General features: G+C 35.8%; 1 protein-coding gene across 2 annotated transcripts in view; it reads right to left on the minus strand.

The window, feature by feature from the left end:
- Nucleotides 1-3,917: 3,917 nt before the first annotated feature.
- The window catches only part of Vcan (versican), a 99,413-nt gene continuing 81,072 nt past the window's right edge, over nucleotides 3,918-22,258 (minus strand). For both annotated transcript variants that reach the window (XM_042690932.1, XM_042690931.1), the window contains 3 exons: nucleotides 10,465-10,609; nucleotides 6,206-6,388; nucleotides 3,918-6,060 (listed from right to left, as the gene is read on the minus strand). In XM_042690932.1, the coding sequence (XP_042546866.1) occupies nucleotides 5,933-6,060; nucleotides 6,206-6,388; nucleotides 10,465-10,609 (456 nt within the window). In that variant the 3' untranslated portion in view covers nucleotides 3,918-5,932. The remainder of the gene's footprint in view (nucleotides 6,061-6,205; nucleotides 6,389-10,464; nucleotides 10,610-22,258) is intronic.

The raw sequence follows: 22,258 nt of genomic DNA on the forward strand, positions 1-22,258 counted from the left end.
AAATCAGACTCTTCTATTCATTCCACAAATCTTTCATTCTGTATGGGAGGACCTGAGGATTTGCCCTCTTACAGGTGCTTGGGTAAACTAATGATGCTTTTGCAGGGAAAAAAATAAGCCTTTGCAAATCAAATATTAGATAACTCTCCTTTTATCACTTCAAAAGTAAAAAATGAGATTTTCAAAAAGCAGCCACCATAGAGAAACATACCTCTCATCTATCCCAAATCTGAGATGTATTACTTTGGAATATAAATACTCTAAACAAACATCAGATAATTCAAAATGAATAATAGTTTTTCATAATGTTGGATTTAAAATTCTTGGCCTTACGTTGGCTAAGCAAGTGCTCTACCACTGAACTACCACCTTATCTCTCAAAATGAGTGATTTTGGTATCTGTGGCATATTTCTTTTCAAGTTACGTGTTTGTTGTAACAAGGAAAACTACAGTGTGACATTAGGTGACAAATAACTGAAAGTAACCTTTATAGTTCACATGTGACTTTTGGCAATAAGTCAGAAAGAGCTTTAAAAAGTAAAGAGCACTACATAATAAAATTGATATTTCTACCTACTTACTCACATAAAAAATGTGTTTTTAGAAAAGAATAGAATTGTTAGGCCATTCTAATTTTTGAACTAATACTTATCCATGGAACATTGTTTGGGAAAACAACTCTAATTATCTCATTGTGTTATATTTCTAGTAAAATCTTACAATTTATATTTTCTTACAAATTTTATAATGGCTTTGATCAACAAATTATGATAAATCAATTCCTGAAACTGTTAAATTTCATAACTTAATAAGAAAAAAATTAATTTTCAAGTTTTAAGTACAAATTGTTTGAAAGCCTAATCATTGAAATACTTTTTTTTTTTTTTTTTGGTCTGGCCATGGGGTCTGAACTCTGGGCCTGGGCACTGTCCCTCAGCTCTTCAGCTCAAGGCTAGTGCTCTACCATTTGAACCACAGCACCACTTTTGGCTTTTTTCTCTTTGCTTATGTGGTGCTGAGGAATCAAACCCAGGGCCTCATGCATGCAAGGCAAGCGCTGTACCACTGAGCCACCTTCCCAGCCCCTTGAAATACTTTTAAACAAATGAATGTTTAGTATTTAGATAAGATTCCAATGGAGTAATCTAAATTTAAAAAATTAGTCCAGAGTTGAGAATAAAAAAACACAAAATTTCAAAGAATGATGTTATCTGTTTAATTTATAATGTTAATAGAATGACAAAAATAAAATCTTTTACAACTGTTTAAATTTATGATAAAAAATATTGATAACTTAAAATCTGAGGGGTGTGTAATTTGTAAATTTTATTTGAGTGAAAAGTACAAAAAATCACTTTGTATTAAGTTCCCAAGGCAGTAAATTTTAATTTTGGCAAGGATCTTTGATAGAAAAAAACTTCTGATTTTAATTCTAATTAAAATCCAGACTTTGCTTATTCTGTAAACATCTCAATAAAAACCATTCCTCTTCTATTTTGGAATTTATTACTTCTTGTCCAGCTGGGATCCAAACATACAGAAATGAGCCATAATGGGAAAGAGTATACAGCGTTGAATGACTAATTCCAGGAACTTTACAAACTTTCTGTTTAGACTTGCTTTAGAAAAGAATCATTTGGGTGGATTGTTCTGGTTTGTTTAGTTAATGCAGGTTGCAACAAAGAAAGAAAAAAAAAGATGCACAACTATCAGAGCCAACTTATGACTATGGGCCTTATTCTTCAAAAAACAACTGTACTCTCCTTCTCCTGTTAGGAAGAAGTACATTAAAAACAGACATCACTGAGTCTTCAAATACTTAATGACATCTACATCTAGAATGTATTTTTGCTCAGAGATTTTTATTTCCTTGTAAATAGCTATGCACATTCACAAAATGGTCTCTGAAACTTTTTGCATCTTATTCAGTTTTCTATCTATTTCCAAATGTTGTAAATTTATTGCACATGACAGAGGATTTCTTGGCAAATAGCTCATGGAAATTTCAGTGTCTAATTCCTAGTTCTATACTGAAAATTCAATTAACATCAACAATGATCTACTTTTAAAATGATAGATCCCCTCCATATACTATCTCTCTTGCCTGTTTTCCACTTCACCTACCCCAGAAGCCTACCTTTTCTAAATTGTCTCCTATGCTAGAGACACATACATTTTCTGATGTGACATTTAACCTTCAAAAATGCAGAAAACTATCCAGGCTAGTTCTTGTGGCTAGTGGCCATGCTGATAATCCTAGCTGTTTAAGGGGATTGAGACTTGGAAGATTGCTGCTTGAAACCAGTCCAGTAAGAAAAGTTCCCAAGTAGCCAACAAAAAAAGCTATGCTTACAGGCATAGTTCAAGTGGTAGAGTGCTGGCCATAAGCAAGCAGGCCAAATAAGAGTGAAACACTCTCAAGTTCAAACCACAGTATTAAAAAAAAAAAACCAAAAAAAAAACAGAGAACTAGCAGGGCATAGTGTCTCACGTCTGTAATCCCAGCTACAGTTCAAGTCCAAAACAAGCCAATATTCAAGGCCCTGTCCCCACCCCCACCACCAAAAAAAAAATGATCTAAAGTTAAAAAGGGTTGAGGGAATGCCCAAGCTCAAGCCTGAGGCTCTGAGTTTAAACCTAGAAATACACTCAAAGGAGAGGGTGGGGGGAATAAGCAAACAACTACCTCCTATCTTTAAGTAGTATAAATCTCAAGCTTCTAACTCTGTCCTAATACCGAACATCTCAATGATGATATTTTCCCACTAGCTTCTGGATCAATCAATAAAACAAGATGGTGCAAATCTACTAAGAGTCTATTTGGAGAAGTAGGGTCAACTCTTGCATACTTCCTTGGGTCATTTTCATTTTAAGTTTCTTGTAAAAGAAATGACAAAAAAACGAAATTATCTCTTCTATATCCATTCATGTCCAAGTCCCTGTGCAGTCTTGATAATCCTAAGAAAGCTCAAAGTAATTGTGACCTCACCTTTGTGCTATGTATAGCTGCACAAACTATAATTAATGATTCTTCCAGATTAAGTATTGGAAGTTGTATTGAGGCCTTTGATCTTTCCATAGGATAAATTCAGCAAAAACCTCTTTTGTGGAGAGACACCTGCCTAGTTCATTCACTGTTAAATGTTCAGGGTCAAGTACAGTGTTAACACACAGTAAGTCCTTTGTATAGCTGAATGGATGGAAGCTGACTGTTTTTGACATCATCTGATAGTTAGATATGATCATCTAGCCAGCGAGGTATCCTCCTAAATGTATTTTACATCTTTCTTGAGAATATCACTCAGGATTCTACCACATGCTAACTTCCTGTACACAACTTGGGCTCTCTATGCAGACCACAATAGCCCACATTTCTTAAGCCTGATTGAGATGCATGCCAAACACATGACCTGGTTCTCAAGAAGCAGTCTCTAATCTGGATTGTCGCTTCCTTAGCCCTTATTTTTCTTTTCTTTTTCTTTTTCTTTTTTTGTCAGTCGTGGGACTTGAACTCTGGGCTTGGGCGCTGTCCTTGCACTCTTCAGCTTAAGGTGAGAGCTCTACCGCTTGAGCCACAGCACCACTTCTGGTTTTCTAGTGGTTTATTGGAGATAAGAGTCTCATGGACTTTCCTGCCCTGGCTGGCTTTGAACCGTGATTCTCAGATCTCAGCCTCCTGAGTTGCTAGGATTATAGGTGTGAGCCACTGGTGCCCAGCAGCCCTTATTTTTACAGATTGGAAACTAAGGCTAGTATATGAATGACAGTGCTCTCAGAATTGCTATCTCAGTTTTTGCAGGTATGTTAACTAGCCATAAAGTTGTATCATTGAAACACTGTGATGGAACCACAATATAAAAATGTTGGCACATATTAGGATTTAAACTTGTAAATAACCAGACAAGTCACAATGTCGTAAAAGAAAGATTTTAGGTTTCTTTGGTGAAACAAAAGCAGATATAAAAAGTTACAAAGATTTTTAGATTCTCATTCACAGAAAAGATCATTCACATTTTACACTATACATGTTATAAATACAAGAAAGTATTATGTGCATGGTAATGAAAAAAGAAAAATTAAAAGCTAATAGGTTAGCACAGTGTTTTCTTGTGCTTCAGAGCCCTTGGAGAGGTGACGAGAACCAAGAAAATTTGCTTAGACACTATGTGTCATTGAGCTGGAGTCATTCTCTCGGCTAACGGAGGACTTATGAAAAGAATCAATATTGGACAAAGCTCAGTCTGCTCATTTTTCTATTTTCCTTTTTTCTTTCTAAAGGCTTAAATTAAATGTATTCTAGCAGATACATGAGACACATAAAAGTTTTACGTACCTATGAGGTGCCAGGTGATTTACCAATACTTGTGTGCCTTTTATAATATTTAAATTAGGGTAATCTTTTCTATCTTCTCCAAAATCTATCATTTCTGTTTGCATTTTGTTTGTTGGGTATTCTTAATGTTGCTCTAGCTAGAATCAGGGAGAATCTAAATGTCTTAGTTCTATTATTTTTTTTGTACTTTAAAAAATTAAGTGGCTAAGGATTCAAAATCATCTTTAACAGTCACTTTATTCCAAAAGCAGGGAGAAAATAGAGTTGAAAGAGGTCAGCATAAGTTCTAAAATACATACTTCACCTAAAAGGAAGAAATGTCCGCACTATTTCTACAAATAAGCTCTTGCTTAGAATGGGCAAACATCACTTGCGGAAAGCTATACACTTTTTCACTCTTCATTTTAAACACTTGATGCAGTCTAACCATCACATTTTTTAATCAGGGACAGAGTACCTAAATTATATGGTTCTAAACTGGGTAAGTATAAAAGTTTACAGTTTTAAAAAAAAAACAAAAACTTGTAGCATACCATATCAATTTTCAGGTCTTGGGGAAAATAACATCCAATAAATTAAATCTGTATGGCTTACTTCATTTATTTATGTATGCTTCACAGCTGCAGCATTCACACATGAACATTCAAAACTTTATAAAAGATTAAAATGGTTATATATACAAAATTTCAGGGTTTTTTTTTTAACGTGTGTGTTGTTGTTTTAACAATCCCCCACCCTCCATGAGCCCTTGGTCTCTATCCATTTGAAATGCCTTGAGCTGAAACTTTACAAGAGTTAGTGTTATGAATGCCATTAAAAAGTAGACCTGGTTGAGTTAATAATTAGCACTTCGACCCCTAAAAATTGCTCCCGGTCATAGAAAAGTCCTCCATCAGGCCTTTCTTGTAGGTGAAGGGAAAGAAATGCAGCCAAGAAGAGTTCCACTTTGGAGTCCCTATATCCATCGGGGCCTCATTAAGCAGGATTCCGCATCCTGGGGACGTGCCCGGCCCCCTGGCTGAGGCAGGTGCAGTGACCTACAAACGCTTGTTTGCTAGTTGTCCAGGAAAAGCATCCTCAGTCTTGCTGACACACAAAACGAGCAAATCAAACCATTTCCAGCCTAAATAAACTATATGAAAGCAGCCAAACCAATGATTAAAGACCTCAAACGCTCCCTAATCATCATTAAATATGCCCAAACTCAGTGTGATCTTTTTTTATTTTATATACAGGATTTAAAAAAAAATCAACATTAAATCATCTTATTTACATGGCCATCGGTGCTGGAATTAAGCTTTTTAAATAGTACAGAAGGCTGGTATATGTGATGAAATGTTCTGCACTGGAGACAAACAGAAAGCTAAAGAAATTAGGTAGGCTGGAAATGGTCTTTTCTGCCCTCTTTCCCTTTCCTTTTTGTTCACTTTCTTTTTGAGTGTCAATACGTTCATCTTGGGGGCACAGCCACCCAAAACGACTGGACGGTGATCCAAAAATCCAAAGCAACTGATAATACTTCTCGAGGTGATAAGAAAGGCACAAGAAGTTAGGACTTTGGCTGTAATGATGAAAACACATGTTCGCCATGTAAAGGATCAGCGCCTTGACTCCTGCCACCTCCGGCTCCAACGATGATCGTGTTTTGTTGTATTTATTGAATTGTCCTGGGCTGATGAGGAATTTTTTAAGTATTTCTTAGAATAAGTCCTTTGGTATGCAGATGCTACATGGAAGGAAAGAAAAAAAGAAAGAAAACACAACAATATTACTTGCTCCATACCCTAAACTACCAATACTGTAGCGGTAAAATGAGGATGTCTAGAAGTTTCTATAGCACGGCTGTCCATTCTTTCTAAAAGACCACTTACGGTTCATGCAGGTTATTTTAGGCATTGCCCATCTTCCATTTCCTAGGCATCGGATAGTGGGAAGGTGGCGTTGAATAAAACCATCTTTGCAGTGGTATCTAATCAAGGAGTTGATTTCATAACGGGGCTTCATCTTTCCAAAGGTCTTGGCATTTTCTACAACAGGGGGCTGGCCACAAGCAACTAAAGAAAAGCAAATTGGGTTATTTCCAAATCAAATAAGTATTTCAACTAGTATGAGCCTGACTCTTTCTCTGTGTGTCTCTGTCTCTGACTCTGACTCTCTCTCTGTGTCTCTCTCTGTGTCTCTCTCTGTCTCTCTGTGTCTATCTGTCTCTCTCTCTCTCTGTCTCACTCTCTCTCTCTCTCTGTGTCTCTCCCCCACCAAACTTCATACCTTCATAAAAGACAATAATCTAGAACTAAAAAATTGAAATTGTTCAAAATAAATAAGTTGATTCCCTGGGTGTAGTTTGGATATGAGATCATTCCATTGAAATGTGTTCTCACTAAAAAACTAAAGGTCACAAATTCATCTATTCATTTAGAAAGACTACTATTCTAGCAAATTTCTAAATTAAAAATTATTTATCTTACAACATGGACCTTGGTTTCATCATCATCTCCCAATTTTTATTTATTATGCAGTGCTGGTTAGGGTAATAATAGATTTGTAACCATTAGCTATTATCACCATTTCCTTGTAAAGAAAAAAAACTTCCAAGTTGTAATATCTCAGTTTTAAAACACGGACATACATACCTAAGTGTAAATAAAATATTGTCTAGTCTTACTTACTTTTTTCTATCTCCTTTATAGAGACAGGGAAGTGAATAGCATTCTTGTCTCCATTTTTTATTGCTTCATTAATATATATTTATTGGTTTTGCTCTACATCTCTAATTGGAATGTAACAATGTAAATATAATTCTCCCATTATGGCATTTCAAAGTTTTATGATTTTGCTACCACAAGCCCAGCAGAATATGCCATATGATCTCCTGAAATTACACACAGAGGTATGATGACTACCTCGGTATGGCAGTCATCTCAGTACTCGAATGTTTCAGTGTCAAACCTAATGTTGAAAGTTTACAACTGACACATTTATTGACATATATAGAAATCTGTTTACAATCACAGTATTTTACAATAACAAACTTAGGTTTAACTCAAATACTTATTTCCTTTAATTAACTTTTGCTGACTCCAATCTAGATACTGACACGCTGTTTTTTATTATGATATAGAAAACCTACATTGAGATCCAGATACTAATAAGGATCCCATAGAATGAGACCAAAGCAATACAAGGTTTGAAGAGATCAATTACATAATTCACTATATATGAATCAGTGCTGGGCCAATAAATTGCTTGTTTTATCATTCGAATATGAGAATTGTATGGTTTTTTTAAAGTATGTATGTATGAAGACTATTAAAAAGGCTAAAATAATTCAGTGAGTATGGCATTAACAAAAAAAAGAACATAGATGAGAAATAGATCCACATACATATGCTTGATATTTGACAAAAACATGTAATAGCAGGGACAAGGGCATATAAAACTTGCAGAGTTAGGTATTAATACGGAAAACTATATCTGTTTCTCTACTTCAGAAAATACAGGGAACATGAACTTTAGATGGTTTAAATATGTGAATATAAAAGGCAAAACTAACAAATGTTCAGAAAACAATATCAAATATCTTTATGAATTCAGGGTAATATGGATTTTTAAGATACAAAAGTTTAAACCCTAAAGGAACACTCAGACAAAATTAAGAATTATGCTCATCAAACTCTTGTAAGGTAAAAGGGGCAAAAACAGACTACAAACTGAAAGAAGACATTTGTAATCAATATAATGTTCAAGGGATTAGTAATAGAAATATAAAAAGAGCTCTTGAAAATCAATGTCTAAAACATAGGTAGAAAAAGTAAAAAATAGAGAACATGGGTAAAACTTTATGAAAGAAGTACTATAAATAATTTATAAGTGTATGAAAAGATATTCGGTGCAAAGCATCCAAGAAAATTCAAGTTAGACCCCGGGGATACCATTTTATACCCACCACATTGGAAAAAATTTCCACATCCAATGATATCAAATAGTGTAGAAAATATAGACCTACAGGGCCTGTCGCACATTGCTAGTGGGTATGTGAATTGGTGACACTGCATTGGAAAATAATTTGGCATTAACTAGTAAAAATGATAATACATATGTTTTTTTGACTCAATTATTTCACTCTTGGAATTGTATCCTACAGAGTCTCCCAAAAGACTAATGAAAAAATGTATAAAGATGCTCATAGAAAATTATTTATATATTTATAATGGTAAAAACACTATTGCCCAAGTGTCCACTGTCAAGGAAACTGACAACAAGTTAGAAAACCATACAATAAATGCATACAGAAACAAAAGAAAAGACAATGCAGCTACATGTATTGGCCTAGGTAAATATCACAGGCACAATGCTGAACAGTAAGACAAGGTACAGAATGTAGACAATTTAATTCCTCTTATATAAAGTTCAAGACTCTGCAAAACTAAGTCATTTATCATTTAAGGATATAAGCATGTGTGATAACATTAAACGGAAAAGTAAGGCAATTAGGTCATTATCTACAGTGGGAATTGGAGAAAAATGGGAATGCAGTCTAGCAAGAATATATAACATATTTTGAAGAAATAATAACTGTATTGAGATGTTCATCTTTTTAAAATATACCTGTTTTCTATATTTAAATCCTTCATTCCAAGTAGTTAATATTTTATTTTAAAGTAGGAAAAATATTTTTAAAAAACTACCATGATCTATAAAATTTCTCAGAGCATTGATAAAAAAAATTGCATTGTACAACAATGGAAAGATAGAGAATAGTTTATTCTCCTTCGATGCAAATAGAGCCAATTTAATCAAACTCATTTCCCATTGACAAACATAGAGCATAATGCTCTGATGGGGAAACTCTTTCAGCTATAGGGCTAGAGTGCTAAGCCTGGAGCTATTCAACCCTGCATCCCTCCCCTGAGCCATTTGACCACATCTAGAGACACCTTGGGTTACCACAATGCAGAGGGAATATGAAGAGGGGGAGGGTGCTACTGGCATTCAGCTCATAGAAGGCAGGAATGGTGCTCAACCTTCTCCAATGCCTCCCACAATGAAGAATTATCGGGCTCCAAATGTCAATAGAGCTGTTCCTGAGAAACTCTACTATAGGAAAAAAATAACATAGAGAACATAAGTGTTTAGACCAAAAACAGAGAAGCATGACTCCAGGACCACTCCAGGAGATCTAAGAAGGCAAACAAAACATTGGGATAAAGACAAACAGTTTATTAAACACTTCTTATACCAGAAAAAGGAAAACAGCAAATACTTGATTTGCTATTTTTACCATTTCCGTGATAGAAGAAAGGCACACAGTCAGGAAAGCTTCTTCTATAGACAGTGTAGTGAGAGAAAGTTCTTTAATGAGAGTCGACCAGAATAGCCATGAGAGTAGCTGAAATTCTTCTGAGACTATGGCTTTGTGTATCTTAGTGTTGTCTTTCTCCCACTAGAATTTATTTTTGATGTTTAAATCTGTCCTACAGTACTTACAAAGTCTGTATTTTCGATTTTACTCTTTTATAATCAAAGACAAATCAAGTGGGTTTTATGTTTGGAAGTTGTCCTTTGTCTTCTTATTTGAGGTAGCTAAGAGTATTGGTCAGGGACTAGATATTCATGCTTTAATATCATTATCAAAAAATGGTGTTAATACTTTTAGGGAAGAAGTCTATATGAAATGCTTTAGAAACTGAAATGTATTAACCAATGATAAACACAATGTAGATACAGAAAGTAACTATCTACATTTTTTTCTGTTTAATGTTAACCAAACTATTCTCGTCATAGAAATTCTTTTACAAATGTCTTTATTATTCCTTGGACTACAGACATGGGGATGCCACTCTTGTTCTGTGGTTTATAAGCGTAACTAAGCTTGCAAGGAAATGTTTGTGATGATACTGCCAGGTAGTTTACCTGTATAAATGTCATATTTTTATCTTTAACACTTGAAATCCCAGGTGATTACTGAAACCAAACCTTTAAATTGTATTGAAAATGTATGCTGTTCCAGAGCAACAAGAAAGGACATGACATATCCAGTTTGTATCAAAGAATGAAGGTTATTCTTCTTGAATGCTACTGCTAACTCACATGCAGGATAAGTATACAGTATTAATGGAGTAATCCTTACCTGTTCCTTTCTTGCAAGTGTAGGTGAGATGGTAATTGCAGGGAACATCATTCCACTGGCCATTCTCGTGCCAAATGATTACAACGCAATCTTCTCCAGCAGAAAAGAAGCTGTCTGGCTGGTTGGGTCTCCAGTTTTCATATTGCTACAAAAATGGAGCAGCATGAAAATTTGACAGTCAAAGGCTACTGTAACAGCAACAATCACAAACTACTTAGAATAAACCCAACAGTTTTTGATAGACTGCATAGCTGAAATTATTTTCATGGTAAAGACTGTTAAATGATGAGTGGAAAATACTGTAATTCAGTCTTTGTTTCAAATACCTACTCTTGATTTTTATCCATCTATTCTTTACATATTTGAGAAATTTTTCTCTTTTTCTATATTTCTGAATATAGAGTCAATCCTCAATTCAAGAAATGTCATGATATCATTATCTATATTAACATTGATGCAGTGAAAAAAATCATGTTCTTATTCTTGTCTATCATGTGGTTTGCTAGACCACATGTGCACATAGAATCTTAAATAACTTGGATCATAGAGCAATAGAAGTTTTAGCTATTATTTCTTATCAGACCCACTATAAAATACCTTAATATTTTCTATTTTATATGAATGTCTTAAATCCAAGTTTATGTGTTTGACTTAAAGTTTAAACTATTGGCAACTTTTTTTGTACTTGATATATGTATATTCATGATTATGTATACAACATTTCAAAATTACTTAGTTTTAGTTGTGATTTTTATTTGCACCATGCATTGTTTTGTTGTGTGATCTAATCTAGGAGTTATTTTCTTTTACTAAGAATATGTTAAAAATTTTATGCATATTGTTACTTTAAAAAGTTTTCAAAATACATTGTACTACATGTTAAATTCTCTTTGTGCAATATGTATGCAGATAATTACTTTAATGTTTTAATACTGGCTCCTTCTATATCTATATTGTTTGTATGTATCAGCAGAAATACTTTTAGCCTTCCACCATTGTCAAATGTCATATATCTAGCATCTGTAATGGATGATTTACTTACAATGTAGTATCTCTTATAAGAATTCAGTTTAATTGGCAATAATTTAGAGCACAGAGATGTTAAACATACAGGGCTCTCTGATATAATTATTTTCTAAAATGTTGCCATGTCAATGAATAAGTAACATGAAAACATTTTTTTAAAAACTCTGATTAGATGACAATACTAAGCTATAAACAAGAGACCAGTTCACTAGACTTGCTACCTGGAATGTGATGTTTCTTTTTTCAGAATCTCTCTACCTTTGTTTGATTATTAGTTTCCTATTAGGCTTTGCCTACTGTCTGGGGGGGGGTGTGTGTGTGTGTGTGTTGTGTGTGTGTGTGTGTGTGTGTGTGTGTGTGTGTGTGTGTGTGTGTGTGTGTATTTAGCAATGACAAGGCAACTGGTGAGAAACTTCTATAAATGGAGAAAATGTTGGTTCTGACTTGTGTGACAGCAGATAATATGATTGTCTTCTGACCCTACAGATCTGGTAGTCTCTCCTTCAATTAAATTTTAGATGAGTTTGAGAAGAGTAAATAAATTTATTTAGAGACGATAAAGTGACAGAAAAATTAAATTATGGTAATTGTTCTAAATTCAGAGCATGACAGAAATTATAAAATGGCTATTTACTTATATCCAACAGTACCCTATCCTTTTTATGCCCTTTAAAATATGTAACACCTAATATTCAAAAGTATATTGTTTTTAATTCCAAAATTTGAAATAAATATTTAAATAAAGTGTTTTTAGTACCAAATGTTTTCCTGTGTAATTTTAGTCTTCAATGCTGGGGTCAAAAAAAGCTACAAAGTAATATTATTTTATTTACGAAATGGAACTTTGTGGCCCAAGAAACTCTAGTATAAGAACAATAAAAGTAACAATAAAAGATCTGAGAATATGAACCTTCTGCTCAGAAAATAGTATTAAAAAATTTTTCAAAATTATAAAGATATAGATTTTTTAAAAAATCTTTGGAAAAGTCTCAAGTTTGAAAAACTTTTTCTTTCAAATACTTTGATTGTACTTTAAAGTTCTCCTTGATCATGATAAAATTAATACAGAAGACAAGAGATCCCTGTTTTAAGTAAGTCTGAGCTGGGCGCTAGAGGCTCATGCTGGTAATCCTAGCTACTCAGGAAGCTGAGATTTGAGGATTAGGGTTTAAAACCAGCCTGGGCAGGAAAGTCCAGAAGAGTCCAGTCTCCAAAAATCGCCTCAGAAAAGGCCAGAAATGGAACTGTAGCTCAAGTGTTAGAGCACTAGCTTTGAGAAACAGAATCTCAGGGAACAGTGTTAAAGTCCTGAGCTCAAACTCCAGGACCAGCACCAAAGAAAAAAGTCTTAAAGAGTGATAAAACAGCAAAACGGTAAGGAACTGAGGATTAATAGGGTTTAATAGCCTAACCCTAGTGATCCTAATGATCTTAGTGATCCCCACAAACAAGAAAAATCAGAATATAGGATGTTTTATTTTCTCTGGAGTAAAACCTAATCTCAAAAGCCATGTACATATGACCATATAAGATGATGCTAAGTGAAATGAACCCCAAGATATGGACACAAGAGGTCTGTCTTTATTGTCATTGTTTTAAATGTACCATATGATTTTATTTTTTGTTGTTGCTTGTTGTTTCCTTTGTATGTTCTTCCCCCTATGGCATATCCCTATTGTCACTGTACTTGATTTTGATACCCTGCATGTTGTATATACATTTGTCTAATCTGGGGAGGGGAAGGGGAAAAACAAAACGCTGAAACAAGGACACAGGATGACCCATTGTAACAAGGATCCCCACAGGACAGTATACCAGTATACTGGAAACAAACTTTACAACTTTGGGTGGAGAGGAGGAGTGGGGGGGGGGGGGGAGGCAGGGATAGTGGAACAACAAGGAAGGGGTAACAATGATCGACAAGTAATGTACTCATTGCCTTACTCATGTGACTGTAACCCCTCTGTACAGCATCTTTACAATAAAATAACATAAAAAAACAAGACGTTCTCTGGGAAAACCCACTCTAGTAGCATGCATGGCCCCATAGTATGTCCAGGGTGACCTGAGAAATGCAATAGTATATAGCCATTAAATATTTAGTTTTTGAAAATGATATAAGAAAATGTAAAGTACTCATGGAAACATCACTTTTACGTAAATAATGACACCTATTTACACATAGTCTTGGACTCTGCTCTTTCCAAACAATAAAGCCTAATGAGAATGTAGTAAGATTGTATCAAGTCTCTATCTGACTGACAGAAAATGACTGTGAGCTAATCTTTTGTTCTATATAGGTTTACATATTTTCTAAGTTCTCCAAGGAGAACACAAATGAAGTTTCTAATGAGTAAATGTTAGTATTATAAGCTGATCTATGCATTTATCAGATAGCACTCACAGATTTCCTAAGTTACTAGATTTCCACAGGGATCGTTTCCAATGACCCATTCACTTGGCTGCCAAGTACTTTTCAGTTGACATTTCCTCCTGATCTGAACAATGACTGCCTCATTTTCACACTGAAATAAAACTCAGCTTCTATGTTGATGAAGTGATTCCCAAGGTTTAAACTGCCCAGACCTCTGGTAAAAGATTTAATTGTCTTTGGTGAGAATTATATTTGGCTTGAAGCAATCCTTTAAAAGGCATGTTCCTATAGTTGCTTGGCAGAGCAGTGACTTAATGGTGCAGAACCAAATTTCAAGTCCATGGTTTTTATAAGAAAATCCAATGCCCCCAGGCACACCACACAATTACCTCATTCTGATGGCCCAATTGTGCACATTTTTCTAGGCCTGCATGCTTTGATTTTTCTCTTTGTTATTGCCAAACAGACTTAGCAAAGGAAACTCCAGTTTTCTCAACAACTTTCTTTGTTTCTTCTTTATTCTTTTATAGCCTAATTTAACACCACTTACAGGGATAGAGACGGTAGCAAACCTTTGACTTTAGGTTCAGTATTGTATTTTCTCGTGAAAGTTAAAGGTAGGGAATCAATGCCTTTTCAGGAATTAATTAGGAGTTAGAGGACTGTGATAAATCCTCTCTCACCTACAGTGTTGCTGACATAAAGAAATATGGCATTTTGAAATGAGCAGTGTAAATCATATCACTTGTCTCTGGATATTTCTTTTCCTTATTCAGAATTCTGAGCAAACATGTTGGGTAGTCAACTCTAATTTTTTATTTGTTCATTTTGTTTTTGAGACAGGTTCTCACTACATAGCTCAGTCTGGCCTTGGACTCATTATGTAGTCTTGGATGATCCATTCTGTGTTATGATATTTTTCTAGTGGTGCTGGGAATTGAACCCAAGATTTTGTACATGCTGGTCAACAGCTTTACCATTGACTTACATCCTAGTTTTTGTATTAACTATTCTGAATTGACCTATATATAGGATTGAAAGAGCAGACTAGTAATTATTCTACAAACCAGTCATAGGTTGAGAAAACTCATTTTCAAACCTTTGACAAAAAAAAAAACAAAACCTGTGAGGTGAAAACAAACAATTGTTGGATGGTTGGTTGTGTCTCTGTGTGTTTATGCCTCAAATACTTGTGTTTCCCCCTTCCACCCTGAGCTCCTGTCACCTCCCCATGGATAAGAGTTGAAACACAAAAAGTGGATTTCCTGAAAGGGCACCCGATATCATTTTGTAACTTCATCTTTTCTGATGGTAGAGAAAATTATGACAAAAACTCAAATGCTTCATGTAGGAGAAAACCAAGTCAGATGTAAATTTTTCTTGCATTTTATTAAGAGATAATTATTCCTACTTAGTATAAAACTTCCTAAAGCTGTATATTTTGTGATTAAGTTACTTTAAGAGTTCCAATTAAATGACTAGCTCTCCATATTCCTAAAAAAAGTGCCCAAAAGGGAAAGTATTTCACTTAAATTGAACGCAGTCACTTTTTTTTTTTTATTGTTTTCCCCTTTTATCCCCAACTGGATTGAAGCACTTCAGATGCCAAAATACTAAAATGATTCCAAAATTCTGAACAAAATCCAACAAATAATAAAAGTTTCTCTCACATGAAAATTGTCTTCACAAACCATAGCGCTCATTCTAACCCAATTTTAATGGTGAAGGGAGGGAAAAACTATCTTGTAGCAGGCCCAAGTTATTCATCAAAGTCCTCTGAACTTATAATTGCTCAGATTATTTTGTTCCAAAGTATCATTATTGTCTATAATTCATTTCTCACACACATTGACATAAAAGAGAAGACTCCTGTGACTTTTTTGCACATGACTTCTTAGTCTGCCAAACATCCTGAACCCTGGGAGAATGACCTCGGCTCTTATAGGAACTGGACTAATTTTTCTCACTGAGAGAATGGGATTTCTCTTAGCAGTTCTCCTTTTATTCAGTCACCAGACTGGGGGTGAGTCGTGTTGAATGGGAGCAGCCTCTGCTTTTGAAAGTCTTCAATAATCTACTAAATCCAAGTGACTTTACATCAGTTCAAGGTGTGTATTTGATGTTATAAATCCCAGAAGTTCCAATAATCTTTCAAAGAAACCATCTAGATGGCCACAACCCAGGGCCGCACAATCACAGCAGATAACAAGAATCGCATCAGGAACTAAAGGCACTGATGATAAGCGGTGATTAATTCCAGTTTCCTTATTCTAAGGATGGTAACTAACTTTCTGCTCAGGTTTATTAGTGTATATTCTGAATACATTCAAGACTTAGAAACAAGCAGGAGCTTTTCTTCCTTAAAAACAAGAGGGGAGTTTGCTTTGCTTTACCTTTGAGCATTGCTTTCAGTAGAAGGTCAGGTGGCATTAGTTACTATTGTGCCAGATACACCCCACCCAGCTCATCCTTAGGAGATACTAGAGAAGGGAATCCAGCTATGAGGAAGTAGAGAGGTAGAGAGCATGCCAGGCTGATGTGAAGTGTTCTTGATCTGAATGACTTACTCCAACACCTCCCTACAACATTCCAAAAGAGCATTTGTTTTTCTATACCAAGATTTTGAAAGAAGCCTTTAAGAGAAAATGTCAGTTTGAAAAGCAAAGCTCTGAGCACACAAGAGCAAAGATTCTCAGAACATTCAGGAATCTTGATTTTAAAACACCATTTTAAACCCTGTAATCCTAGCAGAGATCAGGAGATTATGGTTAATGGACAATCCCAGCACAGTTTTCGAGCCCCACCCCCCCCTCCTCCCCACCTCAATCAATGAAAGCTAGGAACGGTGGCACATACCAATCACCAGGGCTATGATGGAAATGAGAAAAGGAAGATCTTATTTGAGGCCAGCGAAGGCATAAAAATGAAACCCTATTCTAAAAACAGCCAAAGCACAAAGGGGTTGAGGCATGGTTTAAATAAACTCAACTGGTCCAAAAACAAACAAGTAAACAAAGCAATGGAAGAGTCCATCATCTTAATGCTTTAGCCATCATCCTAAGACTGAGTCGTTTTCAAAAGTACCTGTTTGGTTGCAAGTCCTTCAGAATTCTGAACCCATTTACATTCTTTCTACCGAGATACGTTCTCAACTTGGTCAAATATTTACAAAGAAAATCACAGAATGCTAGTTTCCTCAAAGTGCCAGGCACTCTGCAGATTTTGGTGTCTTTCCCTCTCTTCTAAATTACGTAGTATAAATAAAAGCAAAGACAAATTGTCGAATGCAGGTTGAATTAAATCTTATCTTTAGGTGAGTCATAAATTTAAGATCTACTACCCCACACATACACATATGCATACACTTCCATATAGATAGTACAAGTATGGGCATTTCTTGGCATTATATACAAATATATTTAAGACATTTGAGGATGTCCATATTCACAGATTCATGTATTAGATGAGTTTCTGTCAAAAATATACAAACCAAAAATGGTAGTCAGGGTTGACAGCAATAGAGCCCTTGAGATGATAATACTGAGTTGTCTGTTATATAAACTTGAGCGTTAATCAAACAGTTCTTAAATACTAGCCAGACATTGGCACAGTTCAGATTTGTGCTTCGGATCTCTCATGTATAACTGGCATTGACATAATGAATATGCAGCTGCCAAAAACCTACTATGTCTCTCTATCCAAATACTGAGCTCTAGTTTTTCAGCTTATACTCAGGTATCCATCTTTAAGTCCTTAAAATTTACTGCAACTTTCATTATGTTGAACAATCATTTGAAAAGTGTGTTTTAGAAGTATTATGATTTTGCTAAACCCATTTTAAACAATTACATGTATTCCATTGATCCAAGTAATTTTTGACATTTTGCCCATGGGCGTCCTACGTGTGGGTGACAGTATGCATTATTATAGTTGTTGGAGAATTTACTAAACTTTAAACTATGATTTAGATTACATCCCCCCCCCCCAAACAATCCACTCATCGCTCTTGATCTACCATCTCTCTCTCTCTGCACTGCTAATTTAATCCACAAAACCGCAAAATCCTCTAGTTTCAACCGCCAAGGAAACTAGCCAAGGAAAACTTTGTGTTGGGTTCCCTTACTGTGTATAAAGAGTCAGAAAAGATTAGTCTTAGTATTTACCTTACTTGCTAAGATTTTCCTAAGCATGTGACCACGTGTATTATCTTCATGCTATATTTGAAAAATCATCTCGTTCTACATTTAACATGTAGGTTTACAATAATCAGGCAATCAGTACGAGAATTTCTACACTATTCGAAACTACAGTTCAAAGAGACTATAATTCTTGCCTAGGTCTGGGGCAGTGGAATGCTTAGTTTTGAAACACAGATATACAATGACCACTAGGTGGCAGTATACATCCACCAGTGTGGTATTATACTTGCTTGGAAAAAAAAAAAATAGAATTGGGGATTACCTTTAAACAATCATAATTAAGTCCAGGTGGCAAAATGATTAGAGGATTCTCTGGGATGTGTCCCCTAGTTTTGTGAGAGAAAGAATCTGCTAAAAGACTTTAAACAGTATTTTTCAACTTGTTTTAAATTCCTTTACTGAGTTAGGAAAACGAACCCTCAAATATGTATTTTAATGTTTTTGTTTCTTTCATGCATGTGTTTCTAACGCATTTATAAGATTATTTCTTTGTTGCTTTGTATGTCCCTCCCCCACAGTGTAACCCCAGCTTTCACTATATTTGATGTCAGTATAACATGTGGAGGAGACGGGGACAAACAAGTCGATTAAGGATTCAGGTGGACCTGTTGCAACAATGAGAAGTACAAAATGTCATGTCAAAACCAGCTTTACAATGTCGGAGTGGGGGGGGGAGGGGGGGTTTGATTGGGTGGGGGGAAGGGGGGAGGGTGGGAAGGGAGGTGAAGGGTAAACAAAGGAGGAGGCTGCAATGCTTGGTAAGAAATGTATGCATTATCCTGCCCATGTAATTGTAGCCCCTCTGTACAGTATGTTCTCAAATATAATAAAATAAAATTAAAAAAAAAATAAATTCCTTTACTGAAAGGGGTGACATCAATCAAGACACCTTGTGTACTTATAACTGAGTTGGTGAATGTTTACTCCTTTGTACAACTACTTAAAGAGAATAAAAATATAATTTAAAAAATTTCCTTATTAAACTAAAAAAAAACCTTGCTGGCCATTGAAACTATAATATAAATTTTCTGACTAAAACACACCTCCGCAATGGTTTATTATTTTCTATTTTCATTTTAATATTATCTGATGATAATCTGATATTCATGGTGAGTTTCATCAGAAGCAAAGTCAAGTTTGGAGCATTACTCATCTGAAGTAAGCGGCCATGCACACAAATGTCTGCCATGTGAATGACAGCTAGTTGGCTTTCAGGAGAAAACCTTATCTAGAAAACATGACACCTGTACTAAAAGCTAACTTTTCAGTGTGCAAACTCCTTTCACCACCTGGGAGCCAGAGCACCGCTGCTGAACTCCCAGAGCTACAAATTAAATCCAAATACAAGCCCATGCCAAGAACAACAAGATTACCGTGAAAGAATGAAAGCGAATTCCAAATAGAAAACACTTCCCCAACAGGATGGGTACCTGCCTGGAACCCCACAATGATAAGAAACCAGAGGGGTTCACTAACTAATGAACTCAGCATAACCAGTCCGGATCAGCTCCTGCATTTCAGAATGTGAGTCAAATGAAAAAAGCTATTTAGACTACTTATTACAGAAATCAAAACTTTCGGTACCTTTGAAATGACTTTTCTCCCTGGATGGCTTAGGGTACACAATAGGCATTTGTTTGGAGGCTGTGGGGGTACATTTAACTTTGTTTAATTTAACTTGTTCAGGGCAAATGACTTCCCAGTGAGGTAGGTGGACCCTTTGCTGCTCCTTAGTCTAGGTCGTCATTTATTTATGTTTTACGGGAGGCTATGGTTTTGCTGTTGTCTTTTAAGTTGAACAGGGTAATTCATTGGCCCACAACTGAACAGAAAAGAGCAGCTTTGTTTCAAAGGAGAAAGAGACATTTGTTTTGGTGTCACTACTCTTACCCTGGCAGCCTGCAGTTGGATTCTACCAAACATGAATATGCTGAAGGGAAGAAAAACTAACTTGGGGTCTCCTGATAGTTGTTAAAGTGGCAACATGCCCGTTATTTTCCTAGCTGCCAAAGCGCTGTGCAGGAGAGACAATCTGGCCACTGGAGAACAGCGCTAATCTTGTGTAATAGTGTGAGCTCACTGGCCTACAAAGCTGTAATTATCCACAGAATTTTCAGAGGGATGTGAGTTGCTCCCACTATGAGACAGGGGGACCCAGGCAGAGGCCACAGAGCAACTTGTATTTAAACCATTCAATGACTGGTGCCAGTAGGCTCCTCAACCCCAAGTTGGTTCTCACAGGTCTTCCTTCAGTCATGAAATAGTAACGATCCAAATGCAATGACCAAGTGCCAAAACCCATTCAACATTTTTTCCCTTTTCCATGGTTAGGCATTGACTTACACTAATTAGCAGTTAAATGTCACCATCTGGATATGATTCTAAAGTTTCCTAAAGCACTGTCAATAATACATCTCCAAAAGGGAACTACCGTACTGATAAGTCTTCTATCTATCTATCTATCTATCTATCTATCCATCCATGTATCTATCTATCTATCCATCTATCTATTTTTTTTTCCTTTTTGTTTTTCCCACCCCTTCCAGGATAATCTTGTCTTTAGGTAAGTAAGTATTTCTTGCGACCATGCTACCTACCATTTGCCATCTGAACTGCAAAAAGCCAGAGGGAAGGAAGGATTTTGTGTTTACAATGACCCCTTTGTGACTTCTAATATTTCTCATGCAGCTACAAAAGATCCAGGTTTTGATTTGAAATCCAATCACATTGCAGCACAAGAAAGTAAAAACTTTCACTAATATCACAGTGGTCTTTGGTAGAAAGGAATCTGTAAAACCTCGTTATCGTGAGTAATGAGTTAAAGGATCAGGCAAGAACATATGCTTTTCTTGGCTTTTAGGTTAATATAATGAAATCTGTGAAGCTTACCATAATTAAATTAATATTAATATTCAGTGTGACTTGTTCTCAGAGGAGTGGCATTTGGCTTGGAGCTAAAAGCATGTTATAGCTACAACATCTGCAACTATTTTGTTAGAAGTCTTGTAAGGTTTGTAGGTTAAAAATGTAAAACTTAAGGATTCTTTTGGAGAAGGGAGAGACATTGTAAAATATATTTTTATTGGCACATATTGGTTATCTATGTTAATAGGGCACAATGTGACCTTTTAATACAGATTTACCATCAGTGTTCACATCAGGGTAACTGACATATCCATCCTCTCAATATTTAAGATTCTCTCTACTATTTAATATGTGAGGGTTTTGTTTTGCAATGCTCTCTGCCAAATCATGAGCAATCCTTTCAACTGAGCAGACGCTTATAAACAGGGCTAAAGAGCACCAGAATTAGTTAATATTCGAAACTCTCTTTTCAAAGTCCAGGACATCTGGGAGAGAAAGGAGGATAGAGACTTTTGTGTTTCTGATAGAGCAATAATGATACATTTCCTGTGGGGGGAAAAAAATAGTGGTTTACAGCCTGTGATCTGTAACTCCCCACCCCCACCCCTTTTAAGTGCCTCTTGCTGGGTTCTGGGCTCGTTCTTTATTCTTCCTATGTTTTTCAAAGCTGGCTTCTCTCACAATATACTGCTTGACAGAAGGATAAAAAACATAAAGGTCTCTGGACTTAAAGTTGAACCCACACAAGTTGGGTCATTCTTGTGCATTGGCTCTGATAAATTGAAGAGAGTGTCGGGTAGGAGAGTATTAGAAAAATTCTGTTGTTTAGGCTTTTGTAGTTCATATTTCAACTGCTAAGGTACAAGATGATTTGCTTATTAGAGGGTATGACATTTGTTTGTCTATGAGTCAGTAACTTGCCCTACAACTTCCTAGCTAGACTCAGACAGATACAGAGAGGGAGGCCCTAATTTCTAAGGATCGACTAAAGTGTGACGAAGGAAGTTCGTACTTCCTAGGAAATGGAGAAGCCATCAGCCTTGCCGGGTCACCAGTCAGCACTGACAAAGCAGAAATGACTTAAGGGAAAAAACATGAAGGGAATGGAAGCCAGTGGCTCACACTGGTCATCCTAGCCACTCAGGAGGCTGAGATCTGAGGATGGAGGCCAAAGTCCATGAGATTCTTATCTCCAATTAACCTGCAAAAAGCCAGAAATGGAGGTGTAGCTCTAATGGCAGAGTGCTTGCCTTGGTCAAAAGAGCTCAGAGACAGGGCCCAGGCCCTGGGTTCAAATACCAGGACCAATACCAAAAAAATTAAATTAACT

Source organism: Dipodomys spectabilis, unplaced genomic scaffold (genome assembly GCF_019054845.1).
Source record: "Dipodomys spectabilis isolate Male_0828 unplaced genomic scaffold, ASM1905484v1 ptg000140l, whole genome shotgun sequence".
Taxonomy (NCBI): domain Eukaryota; kingdom Metazoa; phylum Chordata; class Mammalia; order Rodentia; family Heteromyidae; genus Dipodomys; species Dipodomys spectabilis.